Source organism: Thunnus thynnus, chromosome 4 (genome assembly GCF_963924715.1).
Source record: "Thunnus thynnus chromosome 4, fThuThy2.1, whole genome shotgun sequence".
Taxonomy (NCBI): Eukaryota; Metazoa; Chordata; class Actinopteri; order Scombriformes; family Scombridae; genus Thunnus; species Thunnus thynnus.
This window is the reverse complement of record NC_089520.1, coordinates 26657180-26678216: the sequence shown is the minus strand read 5'-3', so window position 1 is coordinate 26678216 and position 21037 is coordinate 26657180. Positions and strand designations below refer to the sequence as shown.

General features: G+C 40.4%; 1 protein-coding gene across 1 annotated transcript in view; it reads left to right on the top strand.

Annotated features, from left to right (window-relative positions):
- Nucleotides 1–18989, top strand: part of ptpra (protein tyrosine phosphatase receptor type A) — a 28508-nt gene extending 9519 nt beyond the window's left edge. The window contains exons 2-22 of the mRNA XM_067588004.1: nt 29–75; nt 343–424; nt 549–986; nt 6515–6614; nt 6796–6869; nt 7357–7493; nt 8181–8271; nt 8596–8672; nt 8780–8816; nt 8937–9034; nt 9590–9709; nt 10559–10725; nt 10817–10952; nt 11125–11274; nt 11410–11503; nt 11641–11717; nt 11855–11989; nt 12377–12502; nt 12646–12797; nt 13738–13873; nt 15053–18989. Coding sequence (XP_067444105.1) covers nt 55–75; nt 343–424; nt 549–986; nt 6515–6614; nt 6796–6869; nt 7357–7493; nt 8181–8271; nt 8596–8672; nt 8780–8816; nt 8937–9034; nt 9590–9709; nt 10559–10725; nt 10817–10952; nt 11125–11274; nt 11410–11503; nt 11641–11717; nt 11855–11989; nt 12377–12502; nt 12646–12797; nt 13738–13873; nt 15053–15127 — 2523 coding nt within the window. The 5' untranslated portion in view covers nt 29–54 and the 3' untranslated portion in view covers nt 15128–18989. The remainder of the gene's footprint in view (nt 1–28; nt 76–342; nt 425–548; nt 987–6514; nt 6615–6795; nt 6870–7356; nt 7494–8180; nt 8272–8595; nt 8673–8779; nt 8817–8936; nt 9035–9589; nt 9710–10558; nt 10726–10816; nt 10953–11124; nt 11275–11409; nt 11504–11640; nt 11718–11854; nt 11990–12376; nt 12503–12645; nt 12798–13737; nt 13874–15052) is intronic.
- Nucleotides 18990–21037: the final 2048 nt, after the last annotated feature.

The following is a 21037-nucleotide window of genomic DNA, read 5'->3' as shown; positions in this document are numbered from 1 at the left end:
TGCTAAATGTCCTCTCTTTGCTTTCCAGAACCACGCTGTGCGAATGAGTGATTGATGCCAATTTCGCTTCTTCAGGTAAACGACATTTAACACACACAAACTAACAAGTATTTCATTTTCATTTCCAAAATAGTTTTAAGAGTATTACCTTCCAAAATTGAGCATGTGGGATTAAGGTAGAAGATTTAAAAAAAATATATAGTGGATTATAAAACACACAAACCCTGAATTTCCTGGTCTGAATAAAGTTCAGGATATTTTGTTTCATTGATTTTCAATGAGATTTATGGTTGTTTTTGACTAAAACCCTCTTGTCCCTTGTGTTGTGTATCCTCTATGTAGGGCAGAATGGGTGTGTGTCCCCTGCTCCTGCTGCTCGGTCTAGCCCTCGGGGCCTCAGCCCAGGATCATGTCCCCGTCACAAGTAAGAACCATGTCCAAATAATTAAATCAAATGTCTTTACTTACTCACCTGCGTAGGTTAAAAAGCTCCCAGTGAAAAACTGCACAGTACTTTACTTGACCTACTCATGTCTTCTCCTTTCCAGGTCCTCCAAATATCACTGCCAAACCCACAGACCCCCCAGCCGCACCCTCCCTCAACATCACAGCGGCACACACACCAGCCCCCACAGGCCCACCCACAACACTCGCCGTCATCCCGGTGACGACAAAAACAACCACCACCACAACCACAAGCCCAGCTGTTGATGAGAACGTACAACCGGTGGGTCCCAATGCCACCAGGAAGTTGGCACCAATCCCTCCTCCCCTACCCCCAGCTCCAACTGATGCCCCTCAGGCACCACCGAGCACCGCGCCTCCACCTCCTCCCACCACAGAGGAAGAAGGGAACTGGACCACATCTTCGGTTCCAGACTCCCCAACTCTAGAAACCTATTCTGATGAGGGGCAGGACATCACGGTGGAGACGGAGACCACCACAGAACCTGGCATGGAATTCACCTCCGACACGAGCCCACATGGTGAGTGGTGGTGCATGTGCAGGTGACTGTGTGTCATTATGTTATGAGTCATGAAGGACAGATGTAGTGAGAGGATACCTAAAGGCGAATTCCAGATTATTACAACTTGAGTCTTATTTCTATAGTTTCTGTCATTATTCCCATTGGTAGTAATAAGATTGTAACCAGGAAGTAAATACTCACGACCAGGGTAGGAAATTACCTTTTGTTTTTGTTTTGTTTTTTTTACAAGGGCTTTTTTTGCCCTCCTGAAATATATTTGATTTCCAGGGCAATTTTTTCAAACAATGGGAAATACCTTAGTTCTATGTTGCATGACAGACCAATATTCAGTGACTCTTGTTTAAAAAAGCAAAAGGAGCAGCCAAACTTATAATGCAAGAACATTTAATGGGTAAAAGTACTCACACTGAGTTATAATCCCAGTTACAGATTATAACTGTGTGAGTATTTTTGCCCATTTAATGCATATTTTATTTTCAAAAGTATAAACAATAAACACAGTGTTGCGTAACAACGTCACAGTTCAACATCTCAACAACATTGCCGATTATCTGGCCTGTTATTTATGGCATTCTATGGTTTAAAATAACATGCGCTATGACAGCTTTAGTAGCTTTTTTTAAGCACAGGGCAGACCAGAAGAGGGTCAACGACTGTCGATTTCTAACGTACTTTCATTATCAACTGATTGTGACTCGGCTAGAAGTGACAGGTTTGTGAATTCAAAAAAAAAAAATGCTTCATGTTGTTAACGTTACTGTTAGTAGCTGTCGTAGCTGCCTCACAACCTCGAGCGGGAGGAAAGGGCGGGGGTTGTACTGAAATGGAAGCCTAGCCGTCCCGGCCAATTCTGAGTCGCACTTTGAATACAGAGCAAAATTCCAGACACGCTTTGCAAAACGTATTAAGTCTTTGTTTAACTGTTTATTTTACGAGGGCATTTAAAAATCCCCCGTCATCCCATTTCCAAGGGAAATTTTACATTTTTCAGGGACATTTTGCCCCCAACTTCCTGGTTTAACTTTCTAACTGCTCGGATTTCTTGACCACTCAAACTTTGCTGTAGCTCCTGTATGTCGCCATGGTCCCAGATCTTAACCATTACTTTGGTGAGTGGAATGTTAACATAACAGACAGAAATGATGGTCAAAACCACAAAATATAAGACCAAGGTTGTAATAAACAGCATAGTTAATATCCACCCTCAAGCACTTATTACCATTATGCAGCACAGGGAAATCCCAGGTTCCTCTACCAACAGTAGCCTTAGAAGACCAGAATACCATGAACGAACGTTCAGTTCTGATTAAAGGGGCAGTGACTCATTTTATCTCCAATGGAAAAACGGCTACATACCATGCAATGGGCTTTTCTTTTACTCTGTCTGCACATAAAGCCTACACAGTTCTCACATTGAGTGCAGTTGCTCAGAGTTATTCAGAGAAGTGTGAAGCATCATCATGCGGTGTTCAGACCCTGTGTGTTGTATCCGATAGTTGTTGATTGTGTCTTAATTCACCTCTGAGGGGATTTTACTTACTTGTTCCCATTTGATTTTATCTGTGGCAAAACTGCAGTTGCAGGTAAAGAGAAAAAATAGATTTGGTGACTCTTCAGTACTTGATTCATGTTCATTCTTTTCCAACCGTATCCAAGTTGTGTGTCATTGGCAGATCGCCTGATTTGTTCCTCCTTGGTTTGAGATCCCAGTGCTTTCTCAATGCTTTTTGTGTGCCTTCAGGCCTGTATTTAGAGCTGCCTCTTGTCATCAGATCACCCTAGACACATTTTAAAGGACGGGTTCACATTTTTTCAAGTCTGTGTTAAAATAATAGTCAGGTATCCGTATAAATATTGAAACAGTTTTTGCTCGCTGTAATCGTTCCTCCTGTTCATACTGACCATTAGAAGATCCCTCCCTAATGCACTTTCAATGTAAGAGATGGGGGACAAAATCCACAGTCTGTGTTTTGTGCATCATGTATTCCAAAGTTTATGTGAAGGTTATATGAGGCTTCAGCCATCTGAGTCAGTCAAATAAAGTGGATGTCTTCCTATGTTGAAATCTTTTTAGTGCCAAATTCCTGCTTTTTCTTTTCCCTGTTGAGCCGCAGTGGACGATAGTAACAAAAAGACGGAATATCATACTAAAAAGGCTTAACTTAAGAAAAACTTAAGAAGATATTTTTCTTGATTTGACTAACTCAGACTACTGAAGCCTCATATAAGCTTCAGATAAACTTTGGAATGCATTTTTACACTGAGGATTTAATCCCCCATCACTAACATTGAAAGCATGTTACAGAAGTGATCGTCGAATGGTCGGTATGAACAGGAGGAATGATTACAGCAAGGAAAACCTGTATCAACGTTCATATGAGCACCTGACTATTATTTTAAAACAGACTTGAAAAACTGTGATCCAATCGTTTGAAGCTACATGTTAGCATGGCTTAGTGAATTAGATGTAGATAAACAGATTGAGGGGATCTGAATGCATCAAGAAAGCAAAGATTCATTAGAATCACTCCTCAAACACCCTCAAACACAGATCGACGGTACACTGTATGATCCACTTTAGAGTGTCGGGCTGTTTTTGTTGTTGTTCCATCTAGCTCTGTGTTATTCATGTAGGCTGGCGAAACAGTAGCAACAGCTAGAAAGAGCAAGCAAGTGAGCTTTTCTGGTCAAGCGTCGCCCTTTTAATATTTTAGATAGTTGAACATTTTTCTGCTTTTAGACCCCATTGTAGCAGTGCTGCAAATATCCTGACGTGACATACCTGCATTTGACTAGTCATCCACAAGAATCCAAAAACTGCCAAACTGGAAGACCCAGACTTCACCAAAAGCTGTTATTTTAAAAACAGAGAATGTTGAGAGAACATTTGTCTTTCCCAGTTAGGGAAAATGGTAATATGTGCAAGAGTTTGCATATTGTTTGAGTGAAGTGTGTTTCTGACCCTCTTCATTTTGTGAAATAAACAGCATTCATGGTCAGCTCTTAACACTTTAACACATTAAACCGTTGAAAAATCATTTTAATTTCAAGTGTTTTTCAGCTGTATGCTTTTTAGCAGCTTTGAATCTTTATGCCGACGGTCTCAGTAATATCTCTGTAAGTGAAACATGATTCCCCCCCACCCTTTTCCTTGACATTAATTATTCATTTGCATGTTTATAGAGAAATGCACACATCACTATCAAATGTCACTGCTTGATTTGCAAAGATGGTTTTTATGATTAAGTATAATAACGGCAGGTATGTTTGAAGTCATCCTGCATTAAGTAAAACATGAAATTAAACTCTTTTAGTACAAAATACTTGAGAAAGTGAATTTGAAGTAGAGGTTTAAGTGAGCATTACACACTCTTGGTCAACATAAATGCAACAGATGGGCCTGCAGTGCACTATATGATGTGTCTGTTATATAACATAATCACTCCGGGTTCATAGGTGTTATGTAATTGCTCCATTGTCTCCCTCTGGCCGTCTGTGGGCCTTGCGTGGAGAACTGTGAGCAGTTTTAGATGGCATTAAATCTGTCAAGGCTGTGTCAGTTCCACATGATATCCACGGCCTGTTGTGCTCTCGTTCCCTTCAATGTACACATTGTCCGAGGGAAAACACTGAGCAGTCCTTGGAATTGTGCGTGAAACTGCAACATAACTGGGCGGCGTTCCAAACTACTTCCCCCCAGAAAGCGCATATGGAGCATGAAGTCAAATGACGCATTCTTTGTTGCATATTTTGTCCGTAACGTTAAGAGCTTTCTTGAATTTTGAGTCGGGCCACGGAACAGCTGATTTTGTTGTTGCATTGTCACCACCACCACCGTGCATTTTTTTCTAGAGAAATCTCTTCTTTTGTTGTGGCCTAATGTGTCTTACAGGCCAGTCATCGGCACACAAATGGCAGCCAGTGTTTTCTTTTACACCAAACTCCTGTTGTTGTTCAGGCAAAACTCATGTCTTTTGTGCTAACCGCTGCAGTGAAAGGTCACAGGGAAGACTATAGGATTGCAGTAACTCGCGCACATGATGGAAACAAATTGGTCAGCCATTGTAATCTAGAGGACGCACCACAAAGAATAGATAACTGGGTCTATGTGATGTCTAATCTGTAATGTTGACAATGTGTGACAACAATCCTCGAGCCTTTTTCACCAGACGATTCTTAACAAAGGAAAACGCATCACAGTAGGCCCTCATGCTTTCTGGTTATGACATGTAGAAAGCATTCAACATTTACACCCTGAATAATTCATGCAGAATTCACATCAAACGTACATGTTTCAGTATTTTCTATAGTCATCCTCTTGTCTGCTGTCATGTTGGGTATGACCAGTTATAGAAGCAGATAGTTGACCCCTCTCAGTTAAACTGTGATTTATCTGCTCTAAGGGACAGCACTCTCTCCAGTCCACATCTCCATTTGTTTTTGTTTTTTTTCTTCTGAAAGCCAATGAAATATTAACATGGACAACCATTATGGAAAGGAAAGATACAGGCTGGTGTTGAAAGAGGCAGAGGTCATCTAACGGCCTTCAGATCTTTTTTTTTTTTTTTTTAAATCTGTATCACAACATGTCAAACTGAAAATCTGATATAAATGAAAACTGCATTTTTTGGGCTGAACATCTGTTACAGTTTTCAGTAAATTAGAAAAATTTATATGCAAAGATTTTCATCGTTTCAAGGAATTGCTCAGTATTTTGGTAAATATCCATTGAATATAAGGCTACAGCCAGCAGCCGGTTAGCTTAGCATAGCACAAAGACTGGATATAAATTTGTTTAATCTGCACAAAGACTGAAGTATAAAAATGACAAGTGGCGATTTAATTGGGGGTTATGTGCTGGAATATTTCTTGGCCGCTCACAGTGACTTACATCGATGAGTTGGCTTTTGTACCAATTAAATAAACAAAATAAACGTGTGAATTAATGAGCTTTACAGGTGCTGGTGGGCGGATTTTGTTACATTTGGACAGAGCCAGGCCAGCTGTTTTCCCCTGTTTCCAGTCTTTATGCTAAACTAAGCTAACTGGCTGCTGGCTATAGCTTCTCATCTTAGAAACATGAGACGATCTTCTCACTTTACTCTCTGCAAGAAAGCAAATAGGCACATTCCCCAAAATTTCGAACAGTTCTCTTCTTAGTCTTCTGTGGTCAAGAAGTGAATGTGTTTTATAGGGGGAAAAAAAAGTCTAATGATTTATCAAGTAAATATTATTCGATAATTAACTTTTTCAACAGGTTTTAAAACTTCTTGACAAAATGTGGCATTTGGGATCTAATAAAACATTCACATTTAAGTCACAACCCTGCGAGCTCACTGTATGTGAAATGGTGTAATTGGAGAATAATTAGGTAATGGCAATGGAATTTGACATTTGTGTCAAACCACAACACTGACTCACCTCGAGTATTGAGACACCTTGTTAGATTTTTATTCTCTCTAACTGACATTGTGCTCTCTTTTGCAACAAATTCATCCCCTCTCTCCTTTCTCTCTCTGACCAAGACAACAACCCGTCTGACGAAATGCCAATCATAGCGGTGATGGTGGCCCTGTCCTCCCTGCTGGTCATCATCTTCATCATCATCATCCTCTACATGCTCAGGTTGGTGAAATGGAGTTACACACTAGCCAGAGACCTGTGGTGAAGGCCTAAGGTGCTGCTGTTACCATGGCAATGACTGATTGGCATTCTGCTGTGAGTCTATGTGTGTTGATTTGTGTGTGTGTGTGTGTGTGTGTGTATCTGTGTATTAATATGCTGTTTGATCTTTGTTGATTGACAGGTTTAAAAAGTACAAGCAGGCAGGAAGCCATTCAAACTCCTTCAGATTGACCAATGGCAGATCAGATGATACAGGTAAAAACACCGACATGTGCATCAGTGTTTGCGTGTGCTTCGTATGCATCGGCGGATGTGACTGCACACTTACGGAGCACTCATTTATTTGTTTTGGGTCGTATCAGCAAATATGTACAGCCGGCTTGACCAAACTTGCTACTCTGAGTTGTTTCTGATAAGACTTGATTGATCTTGCTCCCCAAACCGATAACATTTCACTAGTTGACTGTTGGCAGAAGGCTTTTGTTCACTGTGATTACCTAACCATCAGAGCTGCAGTCAGCTCCCTCACATGCGGCAGCGTTGAGTCACATCGCCCTCTGGTGGGCATCTTAAGAAAAGACAGCCAATGATGAAGTCAGTGTTACTTGATGTAAGACAGCTCCACTCTCATTTTCTTACCCCGTCTCCCATGTCTTTATCTCCACCTGTCTCACCCCTCCCGTTCCTTCCCCTTCCCTCCTCTCCTCACGCCTGCCTCCTCCCTTCCTGCTCGCCGGCGTAGAACTCCAAAGTGTGCCGCTATTGGCCCGTTCGCCTAGCACAAACAGGAAGTACCCGCCCCTTCCTGTCGACAAGCTCGAGGAAGAAATGAATCGTCGCATGGCTGATGACAACAAGCTCTTCAGGGAGGAGTTTAATGTATGGCACACTGGAGCACACACCCTCTGATAACACACTTAGTCTGAGTTTCACCTTTGACCTTCATCTCTGTCGCCCAAAACAGTGATTCCCAACCAGGGCATGTGTAGAGAGATTGTGGAGTGGCTCAACTAATTGGATTTTTTTTTTTTTTAATTATGTTTTGATTAAAAATGTGTCCACACATTTATGTTTAGGAGGCAAATAATCATGCAAATTTTTGTGTTGCTGATTTTTAGTAAATGTTCTGTCACAAAAACCAGCAAGATGCCAATTACAGTTACTGCACAGTAACGTTACACACCTCCCACCAAACTGAGTCAGTTATTAATCAGCTAAAAGTAATGAATAAATGGTGTAAAGAGCTAGCTAAGTAATGAATTGCTTCACAATGAAATGTGATCAAGACCCAAACATTCCCATCTAAACACCAACATTGATTAAGGAGCTTCCAAGACATCGTTATGCATGTGTCTGAGATCACACCTTATTATATTTGTCAGTTAATCAGCTGATCACTGCAGCACATTCACACATACTTTACTTTTGGTGTGATCTACATGAGACACACAGCGGACTAAAAGATGCAGCCAACAGGAAATGATGTCTAGAGTCACATAGAACGTTTAGAGACTGATACACAATGCTCTCCGGCTCTGTTACCTAAACATATTATTGTGTGTCTAGGCTCTGCCGGTCTGCCCCATCCAGGCATCGTGTGACGCTGCTTCCAAGGAAGAGAATAAAGAAAAGAACAGATACGTCAACATCCTGCCATGTGAGCGACAACTGAACTCCTGACTGAACTGTGACACTGACTGACATTAACAAAGCAGCACTCTATGAACTCAAGCTTTTAGAACAATACATCAGTATAATCATAGTGAACATCAGACATTTGACAGTCAGAGACAGTTTACAGAGTGATTTACTGAGTCGTAATTTAGTGGTGGGATGCAAATAACTGGGATGGAAAAATTGTAATGTACCATATGTAATTAAAATTCCCTCTCTTACTGTGCTGCTCCTCCTCTCATTTGTTTTTCTCTTCATGCCTCCTGCTCTCTCTCTCTCTCTGACTCTCTGTCTCTCTCTCTCTCAGATGATCACTCCAGGGTGCATCTCTCATCTCTGGAGGGAGTCCCTGACTCTGACTTCATCAATGCCTCCTTTATAAATGTTTGTATAAACGCAGTACAGTCCACAAAACAAACAATTGTGCTCTAACTTTAAAATCATTATATTGTCTCATCCTTGCTACTCTTTTTGTCCTCTTTCATTTACAGGGTTACCAAGAGAAGAATAAGTTTATTGCAGCTCAAGGTAACTTTTCTAACCTGCAGTGGAAGAGAAACAACTGTGCTGTAGTTCATTTAATAAATAAACTACTTGATCAGCTCATTACTAATGTTTTTGATATCTGTATGTGTCCTTGTCTTTCAGGGCCGAAGGAGGAAACAGTAAATGACTATTGGCGGATGATCTGGGAGCAGAACACAGCCACCATTGTCATGGTGACTAATCTGAAGGAGAGAAAAGAGGTAGGGGAGACAGGATGTCACAGGAGTGATGACGATACTTGTGTTTATATACTGTGTGTATAAAGATCTTAGATGTAAGATCTTAGAACAGCCTCCTTGAACATATGAAAGGGCACATGTATGCAGTCTGCATAGAGATCATGAAAGACTGGATGACTGTTTAAAAGCACAAGGGGAAAAAATCTTTCTTAACCTGTTAGTGCATGTGTTTATGTTTAGTGTGTCTTAATTTGTTATGTTATTTTTTTTATTTCTGCACATACCACTGTGGGAGTCCTTATGTGAGAGTCAGCGCATGCAGGGTTGATACATAGACCATGACTAGACTTCAGATCATGATGTTGCCTTAATCTGTCTTTTGTTTCTCACTGTGCTCACGATATTTCGTTTCTCAGAGCCACAACATAGTTAGGTTATTGTTACTTTGGGTAACCTAATTTATTATCTTGCTTATTTTCCAAAACTGAAATAAAATGAGGTTGTTATTCCCTGATGTGCACAGCTTTGTGTGTGTGTGTGTGTGTGTGCTCACTGTTACATCACTCTGTGTTTCAGTGTAAGTGTGCCCAGTACTGGCCGGACCAGGGCTGTTGGACATACGGGAACATCCGTGTCTCTGTGGAAGACACGATGGTTCTAGTGGACTACACCATCCGCAAGTTCTGCATCCAACAGGTAACATTTCATTAGTGGATAAAATAGTTTTATTCAGGGTTTGAAAATGTTATCCAAGCATAAGGTTGGACATTTACTCTGCCTTCATAGAGGGAAATCAGTATGAACATACGAATTTTACCCTCCTGTTATCTCTGGTAGTGTTAGTGTAACTAAATATACAAGAAAAAGTGGTGAAATGTATATCTAAAGATCTTTAGAGAAGTATTAGGCTGTATTCAGACCAAATCAGGCGGTGCAATAAACGCCAGTCCTCCCATTCATTTGAATGGGGGAAGTGCGTTTTGGCTGCAGGGGTTTTGGCTACAGTGGCCTGCGGCGAGAAAGTTGATCCAGAGTAAACTTTTGGAGAAACGCAACCTGACGTCACACTGTGGATCAGAGCTGTAAAACCATGCCATGAGGGGGTACAAAGATGTTAATAGGAAGTGGGGAGGACATCTCTCTTCATTTGATAATGTTAGATTTTGCTGTTGGCTTCCTGACTCATTTTAAAAAAGATGAGAGAGAAAGAGAGAGAGAGAGAGAGAGCTAAGAGCACCAACGAGCCAGAGAGAGAGAGCAGCTGTGGTAGCGAGAAAGCTGGTGAATCAGATCAAAAAAATGTTAATTTTGATTGTTTCACAGCGGTTACGTTCTAGAGCACAAACACTCGCACACACACCTCCGCTCAACCCTGCGACCACATCCGCCTGATTTGGTCTGAATACAGCCTTAGGGTACACATTACAGACACGAAATAGGTTAGAAAACATCCAGTATTTGGGTTTTGTATGTGCTGTCACTTTAAGTTTAGTGACACTCTTTGACTGATGGCTTGGTCTGTGACCTGGTTTCATTGTGTCTCAGGTGGGAGATGTGTCTGGGAAGAAGCCTCAGAGACTTGTCACCCAATTCCACTTCACCAGCTGGCCAGACTTCGGGGTGCCCTTCACCCCCATCGGCATGCTCAAGTTCCTCAAGAAAGTCAAGACCTGCAATCCCCAGTATGCAGGGCCCATCGTGGTCCACTGCAGGTAAGTTTGTGACTGTTTACACCGATGTCCTGTTTGTGTCTCACTGTGTTTTTGTTGTATCAACTCACGAGAGTCACTACCCTTCTGTTAGCGCGGGAGTGGGAAGGACAGGTACTTTCATTGTGATCGACGCCATGTTGGACATGATGAACGCTGAGAGGAAGGTGGACGTGTTCGGCTTTGTCACCAGGATCAGAGCCCAGCGCTGTCAGATGGTCCAGACTGATGTGAGTCCAGTGTTGACATGCAGAAAATACACTGCGGTATTTGGAAAAGAGCCACATTTCAACTATTTTATATGAATCCTCTGTCACAGTTGTGTCTGAGACTGATTTTGAGACACGTGTTCAGTGAAATCATCCTTTACTCCATATTTGCTTTCTTTCCCCTCTCCTACAGATGCAGTATGTGTTCATATTCCAGGCGTTGTTAGAGCACTACCTGTATGGAGACACAGAGCTGGAGGTGACCTCTCTGGAGTCCCACCTGGCCAAACTCTACGCCCCCTCACCTGGAGCTGGCTGCAGTGGTCTGGAGGCTGAATTCAAGGTCAGTTTGTGTGATGTATTCTTCCAAAGAACCAGTTATTCTCTTTGACCCCTTAGTCATCATGCCTCCCCATTTCAACTGTCAATATTTACTGTCTTAAGATTAAGTCATAAGTTGTGATCTCACAATTTCCAGAAACTGACATCCATCAAGATCCAGAATGACAAGATGAGAACAGGCAACCTGCCTGCCAACATGAAGAAGAACAGAGTCCTACAGATCATTCCATGTGAGTGATGCTGTTATTACTTATACAGTTTATTGTCCCTACACACAGCGCTGAATGCCGTATTACACATAATGAAATTGCAGATGTCGCTTTGCTGGATTAAAGAAAGTCTGCATGCTTCTCCTTGTTCCTGACAGATGAGTTCAACAGAGTGATCATTCCAGTCAAACGAGGAGAGGAGAACACCGACTACGTCAATGCCTCTTTCATTGATGTGAGTGCAAAAGCACCTGGATAAGAGCGGATCATTTCATTTCATTAATGCACTCAAGGTGTTTTAAGGCTTCCTTTCTCCCTCCTGCTGTTTATTATAATCTCTGTCCTTTCCTTCTCTCCTCCTACTGGTCACAGGGCTACCGTCAGAAGGACTCGTACATGGCCAGCCAGGGCCCCCTGCAGCACACCATAGAGGACTTCTGGAGGATGATCTGGGAGTGGAGAAGCTGCTCTATAGTTATGCTCACTGAGCTGGAGGAGAGAGGGCAGGTGGGTGTCTGTGACAACACTAGTATTAGATATCAGGTCAATAACTGGCTAAAATAGAACATTGAAAATCGATAATTTACTCTGTGCTAACTGGATGTTACTGGTCTGGTCTAATATGTTAATAATATAAGCAAAGTGACTTCTTCATCAGTGGTTGTCTAACATATCTTCATGTCAGACCTCAAGTAATAATTGTAAAAGTAATAATTGGTGATTGTTAAAGCAGCACAGTCATATGGCCAGAATTGGAGGTTTAGAAACCTGGAGGTTTTGATAAAATTGAACGTCTTGCATACACAATAAAATTATTGATTTCCTCAAAACATTCAGGATCTCAGCGTGTGGTTAAATGTCATTTTGTGTCCATCTGCATCGTGCATCCTGCAGGAAAAGTGTGCTCAGTATTGGCCCAGTGATGGAGTGGTGGTCCATGGAGACATCTCCATCGAGATTAAAAGGGAGGAGGAGAGCGAGAGCTACACAGTGCGTGACCTCCTGGTCACCAACAACAGGGTGAGAACGGAACCCAATGAAACCAGCAGATGTTGCACATACAAACACACTGCAGGTTCATCAGTTGACCAAAGATATTATCTAACATTATTGCGTGTAAACATATCCTAATCTCTTCTCTTTGTCCTCCTCCATCTTCCCAGGAGAACAAGGCTCGAGCAGTGCGTCAGTTCCATTTCCACGGCTGGCCAGAGGTGGGCATCCCCACTGATGGTAAAGGCATGATCAACATAATCGCTGCAGTGCAGAAGCAGCAGCAGCAGTCTGGCAACCACCCCATCACTGTACACTGCAGGTAAGACACACACACACACACACACCCACTGTGATGCACCCTCTTCAATCAGTATGTTGCTGTTGCAACCAGCATAAAAACACTTGACATTAACCTTTTAAGAGAAATGGTCCGCCAGCGCCTGCATTGATATTTTTTCTTATTGTGATGTCACTTCCCAGAGTCTTCAAATACTTCATATCCCTAAAATCTGAACAACCTAAGCTAAAAAGTTATGCAAGTCAATAAACCGTAAATGAATTAAAAAAATATATTTATAAATTTAAAAAATAAAAAAAACTTGGCCTATGAAGATGGAGGTCATTGTTTGACGGAAGCTATGCTTTTAGTCCTGTTTCCTTCTATCTCTCTCTGACATGAACTATCGTCCTGCTTCTCTTCTCTGGTGTCACTTCACTGCGCCACCGCGCGTTGTCACCACGTTTTGCGCCGCACACAACATAACGTAATGACATCATCAACTTGCCACCTGAGCGTACAACACGATGACATGAAAGACAGAAGCCTTAGCTTTCAGCTGCTAGAACAATGAATGCTCTAGTTATTATGGTTTTTATTTTAGATCAATTTAAACAGGATTATGCAAACAACAACCTCCTGCGGTCAGTTCGGGGGGGGGGGAGGTCCGTTTTCATAGGGTTAAAACACTTACATTGATTTCTATATTACTGTTGCACATGGAAATACTTGTGGTAATCAAATGGGCGAGTTGTGTCTGGGAAACTGTTGCAGCTATTAAATCACAGGAAAAAACAACTCAGAGGAATTGTTCTCTTCTTCCTCGTGACATTTAACTGCTCTCAGAAATGTTCCTATGCTTCATCAGACAACAAAGTGTGTATGTTATTCATGCAAACTGCAGTATATATATTGAGGTTTTATTTTTTTTCCTGTGTGTGTGTGTGTGTGTGTGTGTGTGTGTGTGTGTGTGTATTTACAGTGCTGGTGCTGGCCGGACAGGGACTTTCTGTGCGTTGAGTACAGTCCTGGAGAGGGTGAAGGCAGAAGGTATCCTGGATGTTTTCCAGACAGTCAAGAGCCTCAGACTGCAGAGACCCCACATGGTGCAGACACTGGTGAGTGGCCCTTTGAACCTGAATTTGGGATTACTTTTGATTATTCCTTTGTTATAGGGCCCAATAGGCAACTAGTTCATCTTTGATGTGGACATGTTGGAAAAGTGACACATTTGCTTCCCTCACATTTACTAATGAAGTGAGGATGATCCTTTTTCAAAAATGTGCATGTTTTTTACCCTTTTATTACCAAGCCAAGGATTTATTTACACTGCTGCATTTTATCAGCAATGTGAAATACTTGTGTCAGCACAGGGTAACAGCTGATGTATTCTCATTGGTAGACGACTGGCCTCAAGCCAAGCATACACCAGTGATTTGGATTCAGGATTTATGTCATTAAACAGATATCAACTGTGGAGCCAAGAGGTTTGATTCTAAATCCTTAGAGCATGTTTACATGGTCAGGAAATCAGTTTGACTTCATTTAGGTGATCGACGACTTTGTGCTAGTTGAATTCTTTTTGTAGAGGTTTGTACTCTCCTATTTAATTTTTTTTTTCTCCACAAAAAAAATCATTTACCTTGTTTATAATTTTTAAGATGAGGTCTGCTTCTCCTCCCTCATTGAAAAATCCAGAATCTATCAATATCCAAACATTTTTCCTTTCAGATGTTTAAAGATCCCCCCCAGACATGTTTTAAGATGTATATAAAATACTCTACTTTGAATAATAATATGTGTCTCATATGGTTTTTCCACAAAAAAAAGTTCAAGTATCTTGTGTAAATACTTAAAATGACATTTCCTCCTTCTCCCTCATTAAAAATTCCAGAAGCTATGAATATGCAAATATTGTTAATTTCAAAAGTTTTCCAGCTGGATACAAGATGTCTCCTACCTCACTGTAAAGTCCATTCTCAGTGTTTGTGCACTGGAGGCTTCATGTGTCCACATCACACTTGTGTAAGTTGAATCAGATTTTCACTGAGCACAGAGAAACTTTCCACTTTCAGCAGATGAAGGTGAAAACAACCTTCTAGTGTCAAACTACACAGTGAAGCTCAAACATCCGACTGAAGTAACATTAGGTAAAAAGAAAAAAAAAAAACGAGTGGAGGGGGACTTTAACAATAATTATAATAATAATTATCATGTTCTGATGTGATCTTGATGTCATGTTTGTTGTTTCATTTCCCATCTGACACGGCTGTTCCTCCTGTCCCCTCCCTTCTCAGGAGCAGTACGAGTTCTGCTACAAAGTGGTCCAGGAGTATATCGATGCCTTTTCTGACTACGCCAACTTCAAGTAGGGACCTGCCATGGATGGATATCCGCATTCACTTCACACAAGCATATGCACGCACCCGAACACATATACACACACACACACACACACACACACACACACATCATGCAGAAAGCTGCATATTCCCATCTGATGGATTTAAAAAAAAAAAAAGACTCATCACAACTTGATCTGTGGATGGGATGAACTGCCCGGAGGAAAAGGGAACAGAGGTCTCAGCCCAGAGGACAGGGCAGTGCAGTCGGACAGAGAAATTAACTGAGATGCCTTCTTGAATATTTTGTAATATTGGTCTTGTTAATATAGCCCTTCAACCCTATTTGCCCTCCCCACCTCCCCTATGTATATATACTTACTGTGTTGCATCTTATTACTTTGGTTTCAGACACAGTTTTGAGTTTGGCTGCATTTTCGGGTGGCACCTGTAATGTATTTTATTGGTATATATATAAATATATAAATATATATGGATATAAATCTAATGCTTTTGAGGCTAATGTAAAAAAAAAAAATCCAGAATCAAAGTATTGATGTTTTGGATTTTCTTTTTGTTTTGTTTTTACTTTTTAGGGACAGAGACTTAAAAAGTTTTTGGCTTTGCCAGAGCCACGCTGTAGCGCCGTGTGTGGTGGCAGAAAACAAAGCCTGGACTGTTTTTCACTCTGAGACATTCATACAGTGCACATTCACACACATACACGAGCAGAGCCTTTTTCCCCCCCCCCCACACTGAATTAGTTGCATCTCCTTGGCAAAGATATTTTTTTCAAGCCACTTACAGTTTCTCCCCTTTTTAAGTTTCAGGCACCAGGGGTTTAAAGGTGAATCATGATTGGAGATGAGAATCTCTAGCTCATAGTCTCAGGTTGACACACACAAACATATACAGTAAATACCAGGAGCCATTTGTTCTTTTTTTCCCTTTCTTTTTTTTTTTGCTTTTTAGAGCATCTGTGTGTGCGAGTGCGTTTGAACTGGAGTGTAAGCTGGCTGAGAGGACACGCTGTGTTTTCACATCACTGTCTTCTATCCACCAAGTGCCAAAGTCCTTCACTCACTTGGTTATGCAGCTCTACCAACCACGTTTAGACACTCAGACAACAAAGCTCTGTTTCCTGTCCTAAGGATCTGTAACAAACACATTTCTGGACTATGACATGAAATTGGGAAAGTAGAAATTGACTATAGATTTTTTTTTTAACCCCATATAGTAAATAGAATGATAAGGAATAATATAATTGCTCAAGTTTTTATGTTGAATCTTGATGATGATTTTTATTTTATTTGAAGGTCTGTTACAGCATTAACAGCAGTGTTAATCATGTACACAAGCCAAAACACAAACAACACAATCACAAGCAACGCCGTCACTGCATCATTAGAAATCAACCAATGTTCTGCACCCCAGAATATTTCTTCTCTTGTTTACAGACGCATCAGTATTTTCTTGTAGATTGTATTTCTGTATGAGTTTCTTTTCAGTCTGCCAGACTTTATTGTCATTTCTTTTCTCTTTTTTTTTTCTTTTTGATATCAGCCTCACATCACTACGCTGTAATGTCACACTTTGAAAGAATGATTCCCTTTTTTTATTTTCCCACCATGAACACTGATGCAGAAGAATGTTGCTTTTTATTCGAATGCTGTTGCTAACATTTTCCTCAAAAATGGATACATTGTTACTTTAATAGTGAAAGTGTGCCATGCAATGTGTGCTCTGATTTTTTTTTCTTTTCTTTTTAATGACTGTCCTATGAGGACATTCAGACTTGAACTACAGTTGGGTTTTTCTTTGTTTTCTTTTTTTTTTTCAAGATGAGGTCACAATTGAGGCCATGCCCTTTATATGATTGTAATGAAAGAAGAATGATGTCAGTTAACCGCATGGCTTTAGGTCAGTCCTAATTTCCACTCGGTCACCTCAGGAAATGACTGATGCCAGGATTTGATTGAATTTACAAACTGAACAAATTCAGCTTGAGTTCATCTCTGCAGCTGACATACATTCAGATGGTTTCAGCTCTCACCGGATATCGTGCTTCACCACCTGAAACTAAAGATGAAACTGGTAGAGTTAACTTTTGTCTGTGATTACATGAAAAGGATTTTTTAACACGTTTTAATCCTGCGACACTAGAACATATTTCTTTTAGGAGTTTTTCAAGTTATTTCAATATTTTTAATACAGATTCAACAGCCCCGTATGGATCACACTGACTCGGAATTACACTAACAGTCCTGTATTTAATTACTTTTCATAAAAAAAAAGGAGCACAATCAATCTTAATTTATTTATAGTGGACAAAGAAATCAGAAGTACATGCTGAATTTTTAGAAAGGGTGGTTGCGTCAATGTTGATTGTCTGAACAGTCATGCACTATTTGCACCAAAAGCAAAGCCCTTAAAAAGTACAGAACCAAATGAGAGAAGAGAGATTGACATTGGAATATATTTACTTTGAACTCTTGAGAAGGTTTCAGGTCTTATAGCCTTCTTATTAGCCCTCCTGTTGGGACTTAAAGTAGCAAATATTAAAATTGACCAATCACTGAAATTGTTGCCTGTTTGTGCATTGTCATCGTCATTTCAGGTCTTCTTTCGTTCCAAAGCATCACAAGTGCCCGCTCTAGTAGTTAGGTGCTGTTATGTTCTTCATTTATTTACTTTGTCACTTACCGGGTCTTTAATTAATAGAGGAGGGGGACGCTTAATTGTTTAGCTATTCTGTCTGTTGGCTTATGCTTAAATTTCATGGGTTTATTGTGTGTGTTTGGATCATGTGGTAACATTGTCTCACTGCAGTTTGGCAGGAAAACATGACACTGTGCCAACCCAAGAGACCCCTTATTTTGCTATTATAATGAACTACTAAAGTGCCTCACTGGTAGGTTTTAAAAACAAATTAATTCTCCTAACTTACCCTTCAATATGTGGTGAAACCATCATCTTAAAGGCTGTGCTTTGCATTTCCCTAAACATCACCTGCAGACCAATGACAAATCCTTTTTGTATGATGAATGGAGAGGGCCAAAACCAAGACCACGTCAATCATCCTTCCTTTCACATTCCCTCTAGTTGACATATAAGTACATTAGATTCCTTGTTTGTGCAGATCAAACGAACATTGAGGTCACTTTTTAAATTGATTTCCATCTTGATTCAATGGCTTCATTTCATTCCATATCGCTTGAATGTGGGATCCATGACAAGTAATCCATCGTGGATACCCAGATGTTCAACAAAAAAAAAAATCATGAATTCATCTTTTTTTGAGTTATCACCAAGGGAAACCATGCGTCCCTGATTCACTCCCCTTTATTCCAGCCTAATTTCTTGATAGTTGGGCTGGAGGAAGACTAGAGTCGATTTACCCTCTTCTTCTCTCCACCTTTATGTGTCTTTTATGTCCCCTACGTCTCTTATCCAACTCCATTTATTGCTGTCCACTTGTTTCCCCACTTTTCCTCTTTCACTTTCTCCTCAGACCATTTGTTCCCAGTGGTCACAGCCCACTCCCTTTTGTACATAATGTAAGGTTATTTATATTTCATTCCTGTCTGCTGCCTTGCTTATTTTATTTTCTTCTCCCCCCCTTCTCTTTTTAAGAAAAAAAAGATGTATATTGAACTGTATCGGGACCATTTTGAAATGTATTAGAGATGTTTTGGCCATTTTTAATTTGGTATAATTGTCTTAAGCGAATCCTATTTTTTAATTTGCCTCTGTTTCTAGTGTTTTGTTATTCAACATTTGAATATATGTATATATAATTATATATATGATAAAATTATATATAATTATATAATGCCAAATGGCCTTTCTAAGCAAGATACTGTTCAAACCTAATAAAGTGCTTGAGATTTTATCTTTTGTCTGTATTTATTATGTCCTTAAATACAATGTAAAACACAGAAATGTAGTTAACTGTCATGATGATGTCAGACACCTCAGATGACATCATGTGTTGTCTTTGCTCATTTGAACTCAGGACAACCTGACGCTCATTACAGCTCACTTCTCAATGAAGACTAATGGTAGAGTGGTGCAAAATAATTGCCAATCTTTCATGTACCTTATAGATCAGCCAGTCCTCTTGAGTGTTGCTCTTGAGGGGTCTTCAATCAGAGTTTAACCCTTCAAACCCCAAATCAAATATTAATGTGCTTTTTGCACCAATCAATTATTAATCATTGAGTCATAATTGTTGCTGTAGAAATGTGTGAAATACATTTTAGGACACGTTGTGATTACATTTAGTTATATCACTATTGAATGAATCTGTTGTTTTGTATTCCCAGACTCTATAGTTTCTTTGGGCTTTGTAATAGATGAACAGTTGTCTGCCAACTCAGCCAGACTGAGATGAAATTCACCATTAAAAATGGAGAGATGGCAGAATATCCATTAAAAATCCTAAACACTGTGATTACTAAAGATGGCAAAGGTCTACGTCAAAAGGATGCTATCAAGCCTCAGAGCTTGAAACAGACCTCAAAAACACCTTGAAATGTGAAAGGATATCAAAATCATCATTTATGTTTGAAGCTGAGGTAGATATTACTGAATACAGTGCTGCTTTCAACTAAAACTACAATATAGCCAAACTGTAATTTGAAACCAACCAAACCTGCCTATAACTATCTACTGTGGTTAAGATATTTAGCTGATCTTTTTCTGAACTTATAACATGATAAATTGTGTTTAAAATTAATTCATGCTTTGAACAATGATTTCTTTGCCTTTCTCCTTTTCTTTCCAGAGCAGCCCTAACTATAACATATTTCCTATTCTATATGAGCTGCACTAATAACATGATTTTGCAACGTACAAGCTGCGGATCACAGTTAAAGCCACCCTTCAGCAGCTTTTAAATCTGGGAATGTTCATTCTGAAAGATTTCTGAGAGGATAATTGCTCTTGCCTCACACTGACAGGTGTGTCTGGGAGCAGGGATCATGTCTCATCAGTGACACATCTCAGGAGTCATCTTGCTTTGTCTAATCCCTTGCGTCAAACAGTCCTGTGTCACTGTGTTGGACTTTGAAGATCAACTGAATCAACAGCTGCGGGTCACACTGCTCCGTCACTTCCTGAGTAAGAACCGGTTCCACATCTAAAACTCTGAAAAGGAAATTCCTGCCCTCCTCTAATTGAAAGGGACGTCGTCTGTGGCCTGGTCAGGAATCTACAGTGTTTGTTCCCCTGTCATCAGATGTCCCCTTGTTTCCTCTGACTTAAGGGTTTACGGGGTCAGAGTGAGGATGTGTGATGGGTCATTGAGATCAAAACTGGTACAAAGAGACAGGAAATTGGAGCTACTGAGTTTACCCACTGACATGGACACACTAGTTTGATTTGGGAAATGTGTTTAAATATAAGGCAATTGTCAGGTAGAGCTCAGACTACAGAGGTCAGAAACTGACACATTGGTTTTGTGTTTGAACCCAATAATTTAGAACTATAATAAAAAGCTTTTCCCGAACAATTTTCTCATAGAACTTTAAATGCCATACATATTTTCCACTTTTAAGATGTTTTCCTAAGCCCATGCATGTTTCAGAAACAAATATGCACGAATGACACTAGGTGTCACTATATTAATTAATTTAATGACTTGACTACATTGTTCAATCAGAGTTCCAGTGTTTGGAAGTGTAGATGGGTGATGTATGTGAGCAGATGAGCATCCCAGGGGGTGTCAGTGCTGTTTGCAGGTGATAATTGGAACTGACAAGGTCCTCTGCACCTCTTGTCCCCAAAGACCGTTCATTTCACTAGGGGAAACAGAGGGACCAGAGGGGTCATTGATGGGCGGGGCACATAGGGAGTAATAGAGAATGATAACAGTAATGAGTGTTGGGAGGGGGGTTTTTTAGACTGGTACATATATTGAGGAGGAGGAAGAGAATCTCT